This window comes from Urocampus carinirostris, chromosome 16 (assembly GCF_059441175.1).
Source record: "Urocampus carinirostris isolate Australia breed hairy pipefish chromosome 16, RoL_Ucar_1.0, whole genome shotgun sequence".
NCBI classification, from domain to species: domain Eukaryota; kingdom Metazoa; phylum Chordata; class Actinopteri; order Syngnathiformes; family Syngnathidae; genus Urocampus; species Urocampus carinirostris.
This window is the reverse complement of record NC_142364.1, coordinates 22,663,893-22,685,736: the sequence shown is the minus strand read 5'-3', so window position 1 is coordinate 22,685,736 and position 21,844 is coordinate 22,663,893. Positions and strand designations below refer to the sequence as shown.

General features: G+C 39.7%; 1 protein-coding gene across 2 annotated transcripts in view; it reads right to left on the bottom strand.

Annotated features, from left to right (window-relative positions):
- Positions 1–10,002: 10,002 nt before the first annotated feature.
- The window catches only part of brinp1 (BMP/retinoic acid inducible neural specific 1), a 214,025-nt gene continuing 202,183 nt past the window's right edge, over positions 10,003–21,844 (bottom strand). For both annotated transcript variants that reach the window (XM_088356051.1, XM_088356050.1), the window contains one exon: positions 10,003–14,307. In XM_088356051.1, coding sequence (XP_088212177.1) covers positions 13,173–14,307 — 1,135 coding nt within the window. In that variant the 3' untranslated portion in view covers positions 10,003–13,172. The remainder of the gene's footprint in view (positions 14,308–21,844) is intronic.

Genomic DNA, 21,844 nt, shown 5'->3' with positions numbered 1-21,844 from the left:
CAATATATACCAACAAAATCCATAAATATCTGTTATCATGTGGCCTGTTTTGGTGGGGTCTCTACCACCCTCTGGTAGACAAATGTGGTACTACAGCTTCTTACCACCAACCACTCCAATCAGCCAAATCCATGCCCGTTCACTGGTTAGTTGGAAAATCCCATTATTTGACCAAAGCAAAGCTTAAAAGATAAAATGATGTATATTTTTTTTTCAAACAAAACCGTCTCAATGTCTACAATATGGTGGGTGGGTGGTCTTTCCTTAACCACTAGGGTTGTAGGGGAACCATTTTCTGTCTCTAATATACTTTATATTTTGTAAGTCATTTGTCCAATTGAAAAAAACAGTGACTTTTCATAGTAAACACAACATTGTCTGGGTGATCCCAAACTTTAGAAAGGTAGTTTGTATATGTTCTTAGAATAAGCAACATTTTCAGCCACATAAGAATTTTTTTTCTAATTTGAATATTTTTTTTTTTATGTAAAAAATACCCCATAAATGATCAAACGCATACACATTATTATTGCGTTTATAGTCAATATAAATTGTCTGGAAGCTCATCAATTACCTTTTGATTTTTGTAATGCACGTCCAATTCTATGTAGCAGGAGATTAAGTCACTGTCATAATCAACATGCCTGACTAGTTGTTTGGTTTGATTAAATTTTGTGCTCAGTGTACACTCCAACTTGCAAGAGTTTGTCATGCAAGGAACAACTCCGTCTTTTTCCCTTCTTTGTTTTTTTTTTTTTTTTATTAAAGTTTATGGTGTTGATGCAGGAGTTCTGGGTTAACAATAGTTGACAGGGTGTTGTCAGTAGACAGCCTTAAACTCAAGGACAGAAACGCACTGTGCTAAACAAAGAGTACACATTGCATCATGTCAAAACCGAAATGATAAACTAATAATTACTGTGATTACAGATAACCAAAAAACGAAATTCAATGCCCAAGTAGCCTAACATCCTGAATAGGTGGGCTTGACAAGACACCTCTAAATTTGGGATGGAACTAAATTAAAAGAGAGTGATGCAAATGCACGCTAACATATGCATCATTTATCTAATAAATGGACATAGCAGTAATTACATTTGATTATACTTAAACATAAACCAAAATTAACTAAAATTTCAAATAATCTGAGCCAATAGTCAAAACAGTGTTAAGGTCAGTATATTACACACCAAAGTAAAGTATTTTTTTTATAATATTTTACTTAAGTTTCAATGAAACCTGTTTTGGGTTAAATATGAAGTAGAATTTGCCTGCCTGTGTCCAACATGAAAATGGTTGACATCCAACATGTCACAACTCATATCTAAAATTAATAAACACAGTCCATGTCAACACCTGTATCCCACTTTATCTCAATCACACGAAAGATTGTCATACGAAGTTTAAAATTAGTAAGATATATTGTCCAAAGTGATGTGTTCATGTAATACAAAAGTAGTATCAAGCTGAATGTAAGGTATATTAAATCTAGTTATTTGTAATTTTCTCTATTATCTCTATTATTCACGTCACAAATGGCTCTGATGGAATATACTTGAGTTCATACTATTTTTATTACTTATTCTCTATTTTTCTACTCTTTTATATGATTCTGTTTAAAATATATGCACACTTTCAGTCTTTATTTTGATGGATACAGGAAAGTCATCTTGGTATGTTTTTACAACTTCAGGTCACTGGGCCACGGTGAGAGAAAGGGAGTCATTCAATGGAGTGGGTCCGTTTTTCTCCCCGCGGTTACTGGAGGCCTCCTGTTGATATCAAACCTGCATCTTCCTTGACTCTCATATCAGCCAAAGATTAATATCCCAAATTAATCTGTCATTTTGGTGCCGAAACCCGGGATCGTGCCCCAGCAGTCGTCTGACTGAGGAGGGAGAACTTTTCAACAGTTTTTTTTTTCAAACAAAGGACCACCTGACTGGTTCTTCTTTTTCTCTCTCCCATCGAGTTTCAGTCAACGACCTGGGAAAACCGTTCTTCGAACAAGGGGAGGCTGATCTGATCAATCAGGTGGGATGCATTTTTGATATTAAGATTAAAAATAATTAAGGAAAGCCATAAAATGAAATAAGAGGTTGACAATTGGGGATTCATTAGCGAATTATTAAATTGGTTCGAGGGTTGTGCCTCACCGAGTCAAATATGATTGTGTATGTCCATATATATATATGATACATATATATATATATATATGTGTGTGTGTGTGTGTGATTCATATATTGACGAGCCGATTACCAGATTCGAGGGTTCGCCTCATCACTAACGGAGTCGGTAGAGCCTGTACGATTGATTACTAGTCTCAATCGAATGAAACTAGAGGAATAGGCCTCGTTTCAGTTGCTGTTAACGGAAAGTTAGACGGCACTTTTATGATATTACTAGAGGAATTTGCCTCGTAAATCAGAGAGAGAAGACAGGCATAAAGTGGTTCGCTTTTGAGAATATATATAATCTCTGCAGTCGGCAGATTCCTCTGTTTGAAATCGTCTTAAAATGAGCAGGCCAAAATAAAATAACCCAGAATAAATACGTGGCTTCATTAAAGTGGGGAGTATTGTAGGAGTCTGTCTGTGGGCCCTATGTCTGTCTGTGTACGTGATTTATGTATCTGAGCTGTTAGTTACTTTTTGCATGTCCCTAACCCCTCCCGCATTCCTCTGGTGTCCTTTGTCTTATGTGTTGTGTACTGCGCATGCGCTCGCCGGCCCACGGAATTATTCCTGCGTTTTGGAGGGGGGGAGAAAGAGAGGCAGAACAAAGGATTCATTTACACTCTCCTCTCCTTTTTCACTTGAAAATTGATAATTTAAGAAAGAAGAAGTTAGGTAAAATACAATTTGGTAATTTTACACGGATAAATTAAAAGCAATACCAGGAAATAAAATTAATAGAAAAAAAAAAAAAAGAGGCCATTTTTAGTTTGAAATTAGCAAGTCAAAGTTTAATAAGATCAGGAATAAGCTATTGAGAGATACTTTTCTTTGTGGGTGACATTTGTTTAAGAAAAAATGGGCCAGGCCCAAAGAAAGATGCTAGCAGAGGACCCAGATGTGAAATTTATGAATAGAATACACCCTGATAGTTCAAAATATTTGGAGAAATGGCTAAAGAAAGGTTTTAATCAAAAACTGAAGGAAATAGAGACAAAGCTCGAATTGAAAACTGAGTTAATTCACAGGAGAAAGGAAAGGGCTAGGAAGGGAAGAGACACAAGTGAGATAGACTCACAGATAGGAATATTACATCTGTGGATTGATCAGAGTAAGAAAAGAAGGATGGATATTGCTAGCAAGGAAGAGAGAAAAATGTTACGCATGAAGATTGAAGCAGAAGAAGAAACTGGGGTGAATGGAGAGATAGTCAGGAACAGAGTGAGGAGAGAACAGGAGCAGAACGAAGCGAGGGTTAGAGAAGAGGAGTATCAACGTACGGCTGTCAGCGACAGGCATAAGAGGGATGAGCGAGCAAAAGGAGGAAAAGTTGGGGGTGAAGAAAGAGAAATTGAAAAGCACCACTCTCCAATGGGAGGCCGCACCAGAGGCAAGACTTTTCAAGCAAAGAATGAAGAGATGAGTACATCCGCTCCAGAACAAACGGCGAGGATCAACATAACCACCACAAAACCAGCCAACTTGTACCCCCAACTGCCTGATTCGTCCATACCAACAAATCCTATGTATCCAATGATAGCTGTTGCAAATCCAGCTTTCGGAGTTTTGGGCCAAGAAAGACAAATTCACGTTTATCGCCCTTGGACCCAAACTGAGATGAAAGAAGCCTGTGCTTCCATCCCTCCTTTAGAGCAGAACGTGGGAAGATGAATTGAAGCACTTAGGGAGCTTGTCAACAGCTACAGGTTAAATGGCCCAGAAATTGTGACGGTCCTCAGATACCTTTTAGGATACAGGGTAGGACGGGTTATGGGGAACTTCAACCCCCTCGATGCCAACCAAGTCGCACGTCCATATGGAGATGATTTGACTGCGGATTTCACCCAAATTATGGACCGAACAAGAGAAGCTTTCACCAAGCCACCTGATTTTAGCGCTGTCACCCAATGCCGCCAGGAAGCAGGAGAATCAGTCAGGCAATATGTCGAAAGGCTGACAGAGAAAATGAGAAACTGCAGTGGAGTCCAAGAAGCTGAAGCCCCGGATACATCTTTCCAAATCATGCTAAGGTCGGCTTTCCTAGATGGTCTGGAAGACAGCATCGTCAATAATATAAGAAAACATCTGATCACCTGGAGAACAGCCACAATGAGTGATCTAGTGACACACGCCATCCACGCTGAAGATCTGAAGAGGAAGAAGCAAAGCCAGACAGCTGTTTTCACCATAACAACACTACTTGAATGTCTTTCCGCCGCTTGAAACACCCCATCTGCGCCGATATATTATGAAGAAGGAAGAAGAGGTCGTGGAAGAGAGAACGGCCGTTTAACCGGAAGATGGAAAAGACGTCCAAAGAATAACAACAACTGCTACAATTGTGGAAAATATGGACACTTCGCAGATGAGTGCAATTCCAAGCTGAAACCAAGGCATTATCATAAAAATAATAATCCTCAAATATCCGAAGATTGACTAACCGACAGAGAGATAGACAAGGAGGAAGATGAGGAGAACTTTGATGAATCTGAAGATCTGCTACCAACTCCCATTCTGGATCTTAGTGTATTATTTGGAAACATATCATCGGTCAATCCTCCTAAAAGAGAAGTACAGGTAGGACCAAGAGAAGAACCAGTTGATTTTATAGTAGATTCGGGAGCCCAATCATCTGTGGTTAGAAACCTTCCACCAGGAGTATTATTGGCCAAGTCATCAGTGTTAGTAATTGGAGTAGGAGGAAGACCCGCCAAGAGATATTTCACTAAACCAACGACTGTTGTTGATGAAGATGGAACTGAACACAGAGAAATTCGTTTCGTCTATGTTCCTGAATGTCCAGAAAATCTGTTGGGAAGAGACTTGATAAAAACGCTAGGTTTGACACTAACGGTTAAAGGGGATCACATGGTGGTAAAAAAAGAAGATCTACCACTAAATGCCCCTATAAAATGGACAGAGGAAGCCGAAGCTTATTATCCCAACCTCACCTAACCATCAAAAGGTGTAACACCCTCAACCCAGCAACCCTCTTACCTACAGAAGAAGATGGACAACCGCATAACTGTACAGAAAAGACTGAAGAGGTTTACAAACCTCGCCCAGATCTCAAAGACTCACCACTCGACGAAGGAGACACCATTTTTGTGGATGGATCATCAGGCAAAGACTTTAAAATCTGAACCACTGCCCAGCAACTACTCAGCTCAAGCTGCAGAGATAATTGCCCTGACAGAAGCCTGTAAACTGTTCAAAGACAAACCTGTCACTATCTATACAGATAGCCAGTATGCCTTTTCAACCATCCACACCTTTGCTACCATATGGGCAAGACGAGGAATGAAGACCTCATCCGGCAAACCAGTCCAACATGCAAAACTGCTAACAGAACTGTTGAGAGCAGTACTACTGCCCTCTAAATTAGCAGTGTGCAAATGCAAAGCACATACAACAAACAAAGACCCTGTTTCACTTGGAAATGCAAAAGCTGATGCAGCTGCGAAAAAAGCTGCACTTCGACAATCAGATACTTTCACCCAAACGAATCAAGAAAATTCGTCTCATATTCCAACACAAATTTTAATAGACATGCAAGACAATGCACCTGACAAAGAAAAGCAACAATGGATGGACATGGGAGTCACAAGAACTCTTGAAGGACTTTTTCAAAAAGACAACAAACCCGTCATTCCCCGCAGTCTGTATCACGCGGTCGCTATTTTGAGTCATGGTAAAACCACGTCTCAACACCGGGGATGTGTTCCGTGGTACGACAAGCATTTATAGTACCGTTAGGATTACAGACCTATTTTAAAAATTTTTGTAGATCTTGTTTGGTTTGTTGCCAACACAACGTCCAAGGTAACATTAGGCCAAAACGAGGGAAGACCCCAGCTGGGACTTACCCTTTTGAAATCGTACATATGGATTACATTGAATTGTCTAAAAGTGGTCCATATAAATACTGTCTTGTGCTTGTTGATTTGTTTTCAAAGTGGGTAGAAATTGTACCGTCAAAATATAACAATGCACTTTCAGTTGCCAAAGCCATTTGTAAACACATCATCCCAGAGCATGGCATTCCAAGAGTGCTCTGGAGTGATAATGGCAGCCATTTTGTCAATGACATTATTGACAACATGGCTACCCATCTGGGTATAACACTCAGATACCACTGTTCCTATCATCCACAGAGTGCAGGGCTTGTTGAAAGAACTAATGGGACAGTTAAACTAAGACTCAAAAAGACAATGGAAGAAACAGGCAAACCATGGCCTGAATGTCTAAGTCTAGTTAAAACATATATGAGAATTACACCAATAAACACAGGCATCACACCATTTGAGGCTGTGCATGGCAGACCTTTCCACCTTCCAATGTGGGAAGGTCAGCCATTCTCAGAAGAAAAAAACCAAGCAGATCCAATGACAGAGTGGTTATGTAAACTATTTAGAGAGAAACAAGTTGTGTCTGCAAATGATCTGCCGCCTGGTTCTATTCCGTTGTTTCAGGAGACAGTGACTCCTGGTGACCTGGTGCTCGTAAAAGTGGTGAAAAGAAAGAGCTGGTCCAGTCCACGTTGGGACGGGCCATATACAGTCCTGCTCACCACGCCGACAGCTATAAAGATAGCTGAAAGAGACACCTGGATTCACCAGAGTCACTGCAAAAAAATCACCGAACTCAAATAAACATGCTTGTCACCATCCTAGGGTGGGGACTCATCCTCACCCTGCTCCTCTTGCCAGCCCAATCGATGCAAGCCAACATCCGCACCAAAATTTGGGGTCCAGAAAGCCAACAAACGACATGTCCTGTCATAAAGCCAATAGAAGGGGAATACACCTGGTCAAGGTGGTGTATGTGCACTGATAGGAGAACACTTCTGCACCTACATCCCGGATGAAAACACATTGACCCAGGAGAAGGACGTTCAGCCGGGATGGCTCGATTGGCTGTACTCTGGCAGCTGGTCCCAGATTCTGGTGAAGATCCTGGCACCATTTGTCGGAATCCTAGTGATCTTTATTCTCCTGTGTGGCGTATGTTCTTGCTGCATCGTGCCCATGACAAAGAAGATGGTGTCAAGAATGTTTATTGCTCATATGTACCATTACAAATTGATTTCTGTCCCACAATACTCTGATGATGATGATACTGACCCAGACAGCGTTGTCTAATGGACTCATCCCTACCAACTAAAAGGGAAAACCCCCTCACTGTATACACCACTGACACACGAAGATCCGAGTGGGTAAGGCCGGTCGGGCCCCTGCTTACACCGTCGTCGGCAGGCGACCTACGATGTCACACAGGCTCGGGTTAGGCCCTGTGGGGACCAACGCGCAGGCAGGATTTTGTTTTTTTTTGTTTTTTGTGTGTTTTGGTTTTTGTTTGTTTTAGCTATGATTCTTATAGTTAACCATCACTTGTTACTACTATGTTTTCTATGTTTTATAAGAAACACTCTCGACCTCATAAAAACGAGGTGGGAGGAGGGGAATTTTTTCCTTTACGAAGGTTTTTCGCCCCTCCACAAAGCTACCTACCTGTTGGATTTCTTAATGATGTGTAAACTTGAAACCTCTGGTATTGTTTTCACGGATGTTCTTCGAAATTTACAACAGGGGGGAAATGTAAGGTATATTAAATCTAGTTATTTGTAATTTTCTCTATTATCTCTATTATTCACGTCACAAATGGCTCTGATGGAATATACTTGAGTTCATACTATTTTTATTACTTATTCTCTATTTTTCTACTCTTTTATATGATTCTGTTTAAAATATATGCACACTTTCAGTCTTTATTTTGAAGGATACAGGAAAGTCATCTTGGTATGTTTTTACAACTGCTTGACTTCTTCCAAATAAAAACATTCAGGTCACTGGGCCACGGTGAGAGAAAGGGAGTCATTCAATGGAGTGGGTCCGTTTTTCTCCCCGCGGTTACTGGAGGCCTCCTGTTGATATCAAACCTGCATCTTCCTTGACTCTCATATCAGCCAAAGATTAATATCCCAAATTAATCTGTCACTGAAAAAGGGTAATTAACTCGAATAGTTTAGCTTAGCCAAAAAAGGACGACGAAGAATAAAAAACTGATTAAAGTGTTCTAATCTTTTCTTCCAAAACGCAAAATAAAAATAAAAATGTTTACCAGCCGCGCCAAAATAAGTCAGGAGTGGCTGTGAGTCCCATTTATCGGGAAGTACGAAGCCAATAACAAAGCTAGTCGCAAAACAATGTTAAAACCATGAGTTGAATACAACAAAGTGGCATAATATTTTCTTCAAAACAGGAATTCACAATACTCTTACCGGTGTGGCGACTCAATGCTTTCAGCGAGGACCCAACACATTTCTCCGTAGTAGTATTTCCAAATTGCAGACAAATCGACGGCTTGGCACATTTATTTTTTAACTTTAAAAAAATATAATGAGTTTTGGTTGCTTAGGGTACCTGGAGCAGCAAGATCGTAGACAACATGATGGCGACTTGTAAACAAAGATTCTACGAAGTAAAATAACTACACATTTCTCCACTTGTGATTTTTATATCAAAATTAACATTCAAATGATAGTTCATACATCTTTGCTTAATCAATCAATTTTCCCTTTTAAAATGAATACACGCTTTTTTATACCACTAGGAGGCACTATAAATTACATACTGTCAAGTTTGGACTTAATCAGGACTGCTGGCTTTCATAAAAGGGCCAAGTTTTTTCTCCAACTCCATTAGGGTGCTCAAGTGCCTGAACACAATGGCTCGCCTTTAAAGGCACTTTTCTCACCCTGCCTTATCTGAACTCTGTTGAAAAATGTGCCACAAAGAAAATAAAGCAGCTTTTTTTTCAAATAAGGAAAAAAAAACTCTCTCCACCATAACTATCAGATTCTTCCCTGCATTCAAATAAGGTTTATTTCGATAACCCCTGAACAGAAAAGAGTTTGAAAAACCTTAATAATGCCACTATAAAGAGCAAAATATCGTCATTCGCTGGTCTAAAAACAGTCTACTAGAGAAATCGTTAAAAATTGGGTTTGTACACCGTTTTCGAGGCCAAATTCCAGCACTTTTAAGGACTTTCAAGGCCAATTTTTCAATGTCTCCGGTACCACTGAAAACAAAATACTGTGTGATTCATGTTTTTTGCAGACCCACTCAAATATCTTTTACTTACAAATGTGATTTTCAATTATGCGTAGGTATTTATGAAGACATATGATGATATATAATGTTTTGGGTAAAAATGACAGGAGTATGAAGCTTACATAATAATAATAATAATAATAATAATAATAATAATAATTTCCTTGTATTGTCATTCTGTGTAACAATGTACACAGAACGAAATGTCGATTGCACCTGACCCGTTGTAGCGAGCCGATGCAGCCGCAGCCAACAGAGGGCGCCGCCGACCACTTTTTAAGTCTTAGGAATGACTCGGCCGGGGCGCGAACCACCGACCTCCCAGTCTCAAAGCGGGCGCCTTACCATCTAGGCTACTGAGCTGGTACATTTTCAGTTGCAGGAAGTTTCTCCAATGACAATTTACCACTGGAAAACACTACCTTATTTTTTTTTTTGCAGGACCCAGAATACCTGTACATGAATATATATATATATATATATATATATATATATATATATATATATATATATATATATATATATATATATATATATATATATATATATATATATATATATATATATATATATATATATATATATATATATATATATATATATATATATATATATATATATATATATATATATATATATATGCACATATGTATCAACTAAGGAATACACTATTCCAAGAAAGCAAAGATGAATAAGTAATCAGGCATGCCAAATATTATTAAATATAGCCTTTTAATGAGAAATAGATTATAATATGAAACATTCATTGAAAGAAGCTGATATGACCTTAATAAAACAGGAGGAAAAAAATAAAATACATTACATTGGCAGGGTATTAAGAGTGAAATTATTCTTCGGACACATTTAATGGATACATGTAAGCAACACTACATAGCATTATGCAAAGGGTTGTGTAAATGACTGCTGTTATCTTACTCCTACTGTAAACATTGTAACTAGCGGACAATTTGTGAACTGTTCTTGCCTTGACGCAAAATCGAAAAATGCAAATTCAATGATTCTTTTTGATGTTGAACCTCACCCTTGTAAATAAAATTAAAAAAACACTTTGGCATTTTGAACAAGTGTACTTTTTAAATTTTGTCAGTTTATGGTTCATTTGAAACAAAATACACACCATAAACGTGCTTGTGTTATGGACTTTGCAGTGGCTAAATAGAAAAAGTGGGGAAAAAAACTAATAATCACCTTGGTAATGTAAGACCTCTGATAACGTGACCAACCTCAACAATTAGTTTGTATAAGTAAACTGTTTGATTTAAGTTACTGCACAAGGGACAGTACCAAACATATACTGTGTCATGTATCATCAGGAAAAAAAATAATAATGATGGGAAAAAAAATGACCTCTAGATGTCTATGTATGGTTTAAAAGAGGAGCACAAGGAGGAATACAAACTGCGGGGACTCAAAGTAAAAAAAAACTTACACACCTTTTAATTTCATATTTTTTTACAGCCTTTTTGAGGGTTTTAGGTACCTGTAGCAAGATGGTGGACAATTATATGAGTTCTCTTTAGGCCCACTTAGAGATAATTCATATAATCATATATATAATATAATTGCTCATATTCTGCAAAATAAATGCTGTTTCCCACTTAGGAGTATTTAGGAAATGATAGTTCATGTATGTTTGCTTCATTCAATTTTAACATTGATTATCAATAGAAGGAGCTAAATAATACACACTGTTCATTTAAAGGAGGTTTTCTTTGATTAGGATATTTTTACCAGCAATTAAAGGGATATATAACAGGCACTTATCTATGTATTAAATATAAGTCATATAATTTAATTTTTGTCCAATCTTCTGCCTGTAAATCGGGGACTATATAGACTCTATAGAAAATTCGACTAGCCTTCTGCTTTGATAGCAGGCGTCCGAGCACAAAGAAAATAATTAAAGCCGACAGAAAATGAAAAACACACAGTCGTGATTCAAAGAGGTAACGGCGATTATTAGCATGCATAAGTTGCGCTTCAGATGTTATGCCACAGTCTACCATGCCCATATTAGCAGACTATCTGGCTCAAAAGTTTAAAAAATCTGGGGCAAAAAATGAATACATCACATGCCTTTTCTCTTTTTAGCCAACTTTAACTAAGAAACGTCTCTGAATTCTACAATTTGGAAGAATGAGTTACACGTAAATGGACATTTTTGCACAGGTAGTAAATGAAAATCACGTTTGCTCTTCAAAACCGTTCCCAGGTCTCTTTAGGTCCTTCATTAGTCAATGTATATAAAATACATCAACTTTTCGCCACCCTGTTTAGCTTCGAAATCAGTTTGTTTGTTGTTTTTCTTCTTCCAAAAATATTATTTATATTTACTTGTTTTAAAAATAGTAAGATCCTTACACTCCCTGACTATGGAGTCATGGGAAGATAAAATTGGTAGGGAGAAAATATTATGCAAAAGCTATCTTATTGACACATTTAAAAATGGATCAAAATACATAATTATGCCTTTATAAGAAAATCAAGGGTACATTTTCCATGTTTGATTCTTGGTGGAAAGAAAGAGAAACACATGAAGAACATTTTTACGATTTATATATATATGTATGTGCCGCTGCAATGTCCACAAGACTTAGTGTCACACTTTAACAGTAAAGCAGCAATTTATAGCAAGAAAACCAAAATTTAATTCAATCTCAATATATTTGCTCTGCAAGTCTGCAGTTCTCAAACATTCTTTTGTGCCAATGAAAGGATAAAGACAATGGGTTTTACCAGCAAATCATATGAGAAGGAAGCTGTATTCATCTTCATGTCCAACAAATGAGATTATATACATTGTTGTAACACAAAAATCATTCACTCAATAGGTTAGTGTTTCAATTAAAAATATCTATTCAAAAAATACATTGTAGAGTAAAATCCAAATTGAGACTTTACATTTGATTTTGTACTTTTGTCTCAAACAACTGAAAGAAAATAATCGTGTGGTGGTGGTGGTCTATGGCTTTTCGTCACCGTGTCTGATGAATGAACGCTTATATTTTGGTGCCCGAGTACAAAAGCTCAACGGATCAGCAGTCACGACATGTTTACCATTTTTTTGTCTGTTTGTTTCTTTTACGCATATCGGTACAAAACCAGCATCCACTGTGGAATACACGACAAGGAAAACGGCGGAAAACAGCAAAAGTAACAACTGAAAACACAAATGAGTAGCCGGAAATGAAACAAATGGACACATTCAATTACCAAGCCTACCCCACCAAAAAACAATGCAAAAAAGGTATGCTCCGGCCGATATACACACCCACGTCCACCGAATACGTATATTTATAAACAGCTGGCTTTTTGTTATTTGACGCGGCGATCCATTACGGGCCCCGCCTTGCATGTCACAACGATGACCGAGTGCTTCATAACTCAACCGCTGGCCGAGGGTTGGAAAAGTAATAAAGGCTCTATAATAAATGTGTTGGCTACGTTACGCGTTCCGGAGCCGTTTTCAAATCCTCGGGGTGTGTATAAACATTAAGGATTTCTGATCTGCCCGTTTTTAGTTTGTTAAAAATTGTTTTTTTTTTGTCACCACATAAAGAAGAATGGCAGTTTCAGACACAACCTCACGATCAAGGCCTCTTTATCACGAGTATATTTTTTTAAAAAAACTCTCTCCGACCTTAAAGTTCCTTGGAGGATTGACATACATGCTTAGACAGGTACGTTGCAGTTCCGAGTTTTCTTTCCGTCGAGGCTGTAGTCCTCCCTTCTTTACAAAGTCCGAAAATGAAGTTCGAGTGACATCAAAAAGGCAGAAAATAGTCTGAAAAATGCGAAAAAGAAAATCAGATTCCACCCCGGAGGGTCCAGTTCTGTCCTCGCGTCATCGCTCGAAAAAGGATCAACACAGCTTCGCAGTCAGATGATCGGATTGTTTTAGAATCTCTGTGCTGTACATGTCCAAGGCGTGGTTGACCCGGATCATCTCGCTGTTGTTGAGCTTGAGCCGATGTTTGAGCATACAGGAGAAGAGGTCCAGCTGGGGTTTGCCCGGCGCCGACGGCGGGGCTAGGCGGTTGATCCGATCCCGGATGTCAAGGAGAAGGAGCATGACGGACGACGACGAGTAAAACTGGCTCCCCTGTGTGTATGACTGGTTGACCTGCTGCACGGCGCTGCGGAGCAGGTCGGCGTTGAAGCGTAGGCTATAGCCAAACACCTGGATGTCAGATATTTTGATGTAGATCTGCCGCTTGTTGGGGTCGCCCAGGTCCACGGGTCCCGTGTCATTGCGGAGCCCGGTAGGGATCTTGGCTCGGCTCCTCAGGTAGATATGAACGGTCTCAAAGAAGGTCTTCCAACGGTTGCCCAGCAACAGGGTCCAGTTGAAGCACTGGCTGTTCTGCAGGCGCACCTTCTCCCAGCGGGGGTAGCCGTGCTCACCAAATGGCATGCTCCAGCCTTCCGAGTGGCTGCCACTAAAGGGGTTGACATAGACGAAGAACATGGGGTCAATGCTGCTGTTCCGCATCTGGCAGATCTTCATGGAGAGGCCCACGATCATGTGGAGGTAGTCCATGCGGTTTTTGTTGCTTTTAAGCGTCAGCGACATGCGCTTGCGCCAGCGGGGGTCGAAAAAGGTCTCCAGGCGGATCTCGTTGCTGATGAACGTGGTGTGGATGTACAGCCGGGAGTCCATCTTCTGAAGCAGGTACTTGAGCTCCAGGTCCTGGAAGTCCAGGTCCGTCTCAAAGCTGATGAACTGCTCACTCCGCTCCGAGTCTACGTTCTGGGGCTCGCAACGGCCGCGGTACAACTTGTAGCCCTTGTTGCAGGAGCCGCACTGTGAGATGTTGGCCAGACTGCACATGGCACAGCTATTGTTGCCACCAATGACGCAGGGGATGGGTCGCTGGCAAAGGGTGACGCCCGTGTGGCACACGCACGTACGCTGGCTTTCCAGAAAGGTTCCCCAAAAGCCATTTTCATTGCAGTAGAGGAAGGACTCGACCCTGTTTAGCCATTGCATCACCGACCTTGCAGGGATAGACAAGGAAAATAGGAAGAGTTAGATCAGTGAGAGAACCTTTTTGACTCAAAGAGCAGTGAAAGCACAATATTTCTATTTGTTTTGGAGGAGAGCAACATCATATCTTTGAAGACAAAACTAAACAATGCCCACAAAACTCATCTCTATACAAAAGTTAATTCTTCAATGCATTTTATGTTCGATATTTTATGATTTCATTAAAAAATATCAAATAATAATAATAATGCCAGTGCCCATTTCTCATATCAAATAACTTAATGGGACTAAGAAATATCTGATAACTAGCTGTTGCTTTATGTTGCTGTATTGTGTGCCGAAAATGATTGCTACAAAGCCATGCAAATTACAGACTCAAAGTGACTAAACGACACCCGGTTTCTTTTTTTTTTTCGCTAGCCTTTCACAAGGTTATTCGTTTTTGGGGGTACCTGTAGCAGCAAGATTGCACACAAAAATGTCATGTTATGTAAAATAAATTGAATTTTTCCGACCTGCATATTTACATGACAGTTTATTTATGTTTGCTTAGAAATATTGACTTCTCAATGCAACAACAAGTAAACTATGTAATATAAGAATAAACCTTATATTTGATGAACACATGGAATGAACAAAACAGGAAACAGATTCAAATATCCAAAGATGTTAAAAAAAATAAAACCGAGTTGGCTTTCTGAGCCGGTTTGTTCGCAAACGACACATAACTTGTGCAGCCTTCAGATACAAGACGTTTCTAACCCCTGGAATCGAGTGGTGATTATTTGTCCTTCATTATGTTTTATATACCATATTTTCACGATCACAGGGCTCATCGTGTTCTTTTTTGTATTTAACACATACACAGGGCGCACCACGCGCCAGGGTGTGGGTGTCCTTTGCTGCAGACGCCTCATAACACAGGCAAGCATACAAGTGTTTTAAAAAAAAAAGAGTTTGTTTTTGGTTTATTTAGGTATTGATTACAAAGTGAACACATAGATAAAAACTGATTTAGTTTTTATATATTCTTCCACTCTCGGAGTATCCATTCATTTATCTTCAATTATTCCGCGGCCTGGTGGTTTCCATGTTTTTCCGTTTAGCGTAAAAATCTACACACCATGGCGGACAAAAACACTGAAAGCATTTGATGGAGGGAAAGTTTTGGATTTAATTTATATTTGGGGGGACATCTTTGTTTAGCCCACAGTAGCACGACAGCTTTCAAATTTCTAGATTTGCATGGGTACGTCCGCAAATATGGATGTCACGTGTCCTCTTCTGCACAAGCAGGACACTTGGCGCGTTCACACAAGAGACGCATAAAAAGTCACAGGAGATCGCATACGGGTTGCATTTATTTGGAAACGTAAACAATCCCACAAAAACATCAGATTTCACCCAAAAATCCAAATTGAGCATTAACATCTGTAGTGTTAACCTAGCCTTAATTGCACGCCCTCACCTCACCCTTTAGCAGTGACGCCCATACTTCCCATACAGCCTCATAGTGTCCTAAGCTAAGCCCGCCAACTTAGAATCGGAGACTTGTATGTGCGCCTTCTGGTCGTGTGATGTGCACACGTTTGACATGTTTAAAATCTAGAAGCATTCATCTTGAAAGATCACAAGCATGTCGATGATCCTTCGTCATTGTTCATAACTACACAGTCGAAAAAATAATCTGGAAATGATAAAAGGTGGACATTGCATGCATATTTTCTGAGGCATCTCATTGGCTAAGAGACACGGAAAACACCTTAATATCATTCCCTCTTACCTGTGTAAGGATTTTTCCAGTTTTAATTTTGAAATCATCAGGATTGAGACAAATTATTATATACTGTAATTAGATAATGAATTGGCCTCGAGGTCTTGCTGGTGCTCCACCATAAATCTTTGATGTATCTGAAGGAGAGAATTTCCTACACCGATAAAATTAAATTATGTAATTATTGGAGTTATTTTAGTTCTGATATGAATTACTAACCCCAAGAAAATTGAATCAATGAACCAGACCGATTGAAATATAACAGACACTATTTATTAGAATAATGAAAAAAAAAAAAAAAGGAGGGGGGGTGAGGATTATCGGAATGTTCAACTGCTGAACGTTACTAGCACAAAAATAAAGTTTCCCGCTATAATGTTCGTTGATTTGAGGAGATTCCCAGATACAGAAAACATGCTCATTCCAAAGGACCAGCAAACATGGTGTTAGGGCTGAATCACGGCTAAAATTTTGCGTTTTTTTTGCCCGTGGTTGCCCGCGATGGAAAATGCGCAAAATTGGCCAACCCGCTGTTCATCGGTGGTATGCCCGCAAAACAGACGCCAGCGACTGTTCCGCTTCCTCATCGCGTCATTTCCGCGTCATTTTCTTGTGTAGACCACGGGTATAAAAGCTCCCGAGCCAGTGTTGTGCCCAAATCCGACTCCTACGCATCCCCCCCCCCTCGCGTGAACGCGCATTCTGCTGCTATCGCTTTTGTTGGAAGCGTGCATTGACGTTGGTGACTTTTTCATCCGCGTTAACAAACGCATTTTGTAGAATACGATCGCACTTTATTGTTTAAATAAACGCGTTATATAGACTAGGATCTCCCAATTGTTATAATTAGCTCGCTTTATTGTTTGAATAAGCGTTTTATATAGAATACGATCGCTTTTGTTGGAAGCGCAGCAGAATGCGCGTTCACGCGAGGGGGGGAGGATTTATATACGGTGTGCATTACCGTTCGATTACGTTCACAACAAAAACAATGACGGACTGGTTTAAGTTGTATTACATTCCCAACAAATGGTTTTGGTTATATGTTCGCCATTATATTCCCTAAAAGTGATATAAAAGTGAGATAAAACGAGGTAAAAGTGGTTGTAGTAGCGAGGGAATGCAAATCTCGGCAGGGATGTATTTCTCGGCATATCACCGGGCTGTAGAAATCATAACCGCTCGAGACACAGTCCCGTGAAGATCAAGATTTCAAGCTATGGCACCGAAGAAGCCAATATGTTATTATTGGAATAGTTTTTCATTTTGATTTTATTATCTTGTTATGAATTGAAAAGAAATGTCAAAAAATAAAAATGGATTAAGACGAGGTCACTACGCTGACGGCGATCCATGTTCACCCCCTTGACGTCTCGAGCACAACTGACGTGTGCTCGGCAAATCGCGCTGTATATACGCGGAGAAAGGCGTTTGACCGTCACACGCGTAACACGCTAATTTCACGTAATAACACCGCGATACAGGTGCAGAACATGCTATTACCATGCTCCACCCACGATTACCCGCTGAAATTTCCCGTCCTACCCATGTGTAACCACGCCCTGGCCGCGGCCAGAGCACGTCGTTCCGCGTCATTTCCGCGTCATTACCTCGTGTGCCGCCCGCGGTTAACACGTGCTCAAAGTTTTGAGCAGCTCAAAACTTTTTCACGCGGCCAACCGCGTGTGAATTTCCGACCGCGAGTAAAGCACTGCTGTATCTCGTCTATATGGCGGTCTCAAAGCGTCCAACAGCGTCCCTCAGCGTCTGCTTCACGACCAGAAATTTCTGGCCGCGGTTCAGCCTCGATACGCCCGTGAAAGGCTGTGTACCCGCGCTCTAAAGAATTGAGCAGCGCAAAACTTTTTCGCGCTGCCACCCGCGCGCGAATTTCCGACCGCGTGTTAAGCACTGCTGTATCTCGTCTGTATGGCGCTCTCAAAGCGTCCAATAGCGTCCGCCTCACAGGCAGAAATTTCTGGCCGTGATTCAGCCGCAAACGGCTGTGTGACCGGGCCCTTAAATCTGAAACCGTCCTTTTACTTGTTGCGGAGATATTTGGTCTCAACGTATGGACCACGTGCTGAACTCAATGCCGCAATGCGACCGTCATGTGAAGCAGTAGAATAGAGAACAAGCTATCGATCAGTTTCTCTTTTTACATGGACCAGGGATGCCAGTCCAGATCATGCCTGTATGGGCGTGGTCTTAGATATCTGACACTTGCAGTATGGGGTAATGGTCTTGAAGTTGCTAAACTTGTTAGAAAGCCAAAGACGTGAGAAATGTGTGTAATGTTCTGTACTTGAGAATGCCCCTCCAATGTACATAAATATGTACGGTGAGAACATTATTTTATCAATCTATAGCCTTGGATGTTTTAATTACGTTCAAAACGTCATGTTATTAGATTTCGTTATGGTACATGGTGAATTGCTACGTTCGGGAACTGTCGAAAAGGGGACGCAGTCGTTCCATCCATTCCAAAGTTCTAAGTTACTTGGAAGTAAATTTTGTGCTGGGCTTATTTGCACTACACCCGCCTTAAAAGTCAAAAAGTGCAACCGGCTCCTGTTGTCAGTGGTACAAAAACACTAAATGCATTGAAAAATATTATTATACATACTCATGAAAAGAGTCCCAGCTGGCTTGCGAGCCATACGTTCTCGGCCCCTGAATAGATTGACCGATCCTGACATGATCTTCATTTTACAAGAAGAAAACGCCATTGAAGTGGAACATACTATGCAGGTTACTTTTTCATCGAACAGCATGTTGGTAATTTTTACAAGGTTGACTCTCAGCCTGGACAGATTTCAATCATCTTGTCACTTCTGTGTATCTTTTCGACGCGAAAGAGACCGTAAGACAGGAATAGGACGTTCTATTCCCTTTTATAAAAGAGAGAAGTTTGCTTATTTCCCTCAGGTGGAGGGTACCACTTGCTATTCTTAGCTCATCGCCATTTCCCCGCAGGCATTTCTCTTGTCATCTCGACACTATTGGAACTTCGTTTCTGACTATAGAAAATTATTATTATTATTTTTTTTTTTCCTGGGGAGCAAAGTTGGTCAAGGTGAAGTTGACATGTTAATAAACCCGAGTACTACTGACTTAGATGGATGACGTTGCATTGTTTGAAGACAGTACACCCTAGTACATGTTTTAAGCCCAGATGAATAAGAGGGTGTCACCTATGGAGGACAAAGGAAGAAAACTGAGCTAGGAAACTTTGGATCTGTGACAAATCGGTTTAGGGAACAAAAATCAGGTGACTGTACTACTGATGCTTTCAAGAAGGCAAGGATTTTTTCTCCAATCTTTAACTTCGACAAAGAAAACATCTTTCAAAAACAATTTTTTTTTTTTAAACCTGGTCAATTTAAGTCGCAGGATATTTACCCTCAAAAATCATTTAAAAAAATGTATATATATATTTATATATATCTTATTTGTAGCTCCCAAGTATAATAAGTAGATTTGATTTATACCAAATATGAATAATGGTTAATTGTTTTATGTTAGAATCATAGGACAGCTGCACAGGATATTTCAAAGGATACCATTTTTTTATTTGTTTTGCGCACTGTTTTTCGTTGTCTTGACTTTTACATCATTGTCACTTGGCCAATCATGTTGCTGTTCTTTGATTTCCCACCCTGTTTGTAACATATGATATTCCGTAAAAAGAAAATGCTCAAAGGAGGGCTTCTAGAACTAGTTGGATTTTCTTATCTGAAGGCTTCTCTCTCTTTCCTCTTTGCAAGTTCAAAATCAATTCATGTCTTCTCTTCATATTTTGAAGTCTACTTAAATGTTCACTTATTGGTTGTATGTAAAATATAAATATATATATATATATATATATATATATATATATATATATATATATATATATATATATATATATATATATATATATATATATATATATATATATATATATATATATATATATATATATATATATATATATATATAATTTTTTTATTTTTGTATTTTTTTTCCGCTTTGTTAACAAATATTTGTTTCAACTTATTTGATGTTATTTATGTATTTTATATGTCACATATTAAAAATACTTTGTGGTATGAATTTTTGGAATTGGCTCATACCTAAGGGTTATGTACTTGTATTAGGCTATTGGTCTAGAATGTATTATTAGAAAAAAATATATTATGTACTTATTCAACTCAGTAATTAAATTAAACATTTAATGATAACGTTATTCACACATGTTTGCCCTTTCAGGTGTAATGATATTTAATTTCTATCATTAGGGGGCATTAAATACATGATCATCCAACTGAACTGGAAATGAGGCCACTAGCTGTCATTACAGGGGTATGTAGTACTGTTTATGACCTTTAATTTTAATATTAGTAATACAAATAACATTTTGGCCTGTGATTTATACCTTCTAGGCTTTGTTTATTTTTACGCAGTAATGTCTTGGGCACAGGCTCAGGGAGTCTTCTAATTGGCCGGGTGATAAAGCCTCGGAAAATGTTCCTATTATCATATTCACATCATTCTAATTTTGGGCCTGGGCAAAGGCTAACTCCTCAGGTGCTCGCCCTGACCGCATGTTTATCTGTAATTAGGATGGGAGAACAGAAATAAACCTCCGAGCAATATTTTGGCCCAAAACACACAGTGTTTGTGGCAGGTACCCTCTCTCCACAGATAGAAATGAAAGTGGAGGGAAACAAGCCTTAATCACCTCGCCCTTGTTTGACCCAAAGTCATGTCCAGCTACAAACTTGTTGATTTACATTAGATGGAACACTCCCCCACAAAAAATTATAATCACCAAGCAGTGTGTTAAATATGCACCTAAGAGTAGTTCTCTTTTCCATCTAATTGTGTATTTGCATGAAAAGTCAGAAGCATCTGATTTGCATAATGGTACCATGACGGGACACAGCATTGCTCCAATTACTGACTAGAGATAGGAGCGATAGTCGCTAATCTGAGTTCACCGTGTATAAGTGTTTTGAATGACACGGAACCTCAAACAGTTATTTATTGGGGTGTTTCTAATATTATGTTATGGTTAACTTTTCATTATAATCCACCAACCAAGCAACCAACCAACTGACCAACCATCAAACCAGTCTAACCACCCACCCATCCAGCAGAAATTTGGCAGAGGTTTTCATTACATCCTGGATTCATGAGGTGACCAAGCCTCCCAATTCCAACCCATAATGGCAGACACCAATGGTGTAAGTCTTAGGTAAAACTCGGCTGAGGCTTGAACCTGTGAGCTACCAGTCCTGGGGCAGGTGCCCAACTCTAACGCTACTCACAGTTTTATTGGGGGAAAAAAGATAGGAGCGCACACTTAATCCGGAGATCGTTGGTCGCGGGTAGTAGGTTGCTAAGTCCCGGAAGTGGGACTTCCCTGGCGAGCGATGACGGTGACGGGAACGAAAAAGAGTCGAAATAAAACAGATCGTGGCGGGAGAAAAACAAGAGCCAAAACACAGAAAAGACGGATATTCGCAGACGCACCGACCAAAAGGCTACCGTCAGGCCAGCGTTTAAATACTGACAGGGAGCCAATCCGTCAACGAGTTTCAGCTGGCGCCCACAGGCGTGGCCAATTGGGCGCCATGGCAACCGTGACAGAAGCTGGAGCCACACGGCGGGGGCCAATTGGGCGCCATGCCACCGTGACAAGGACAGCACCGTGCAGCACAATTCTGAGGTTGTGAGTTCGAACCTTCCTGTGTAGAGTTTGCATGTTCTCCCCGTGCTTGCGTAGGTT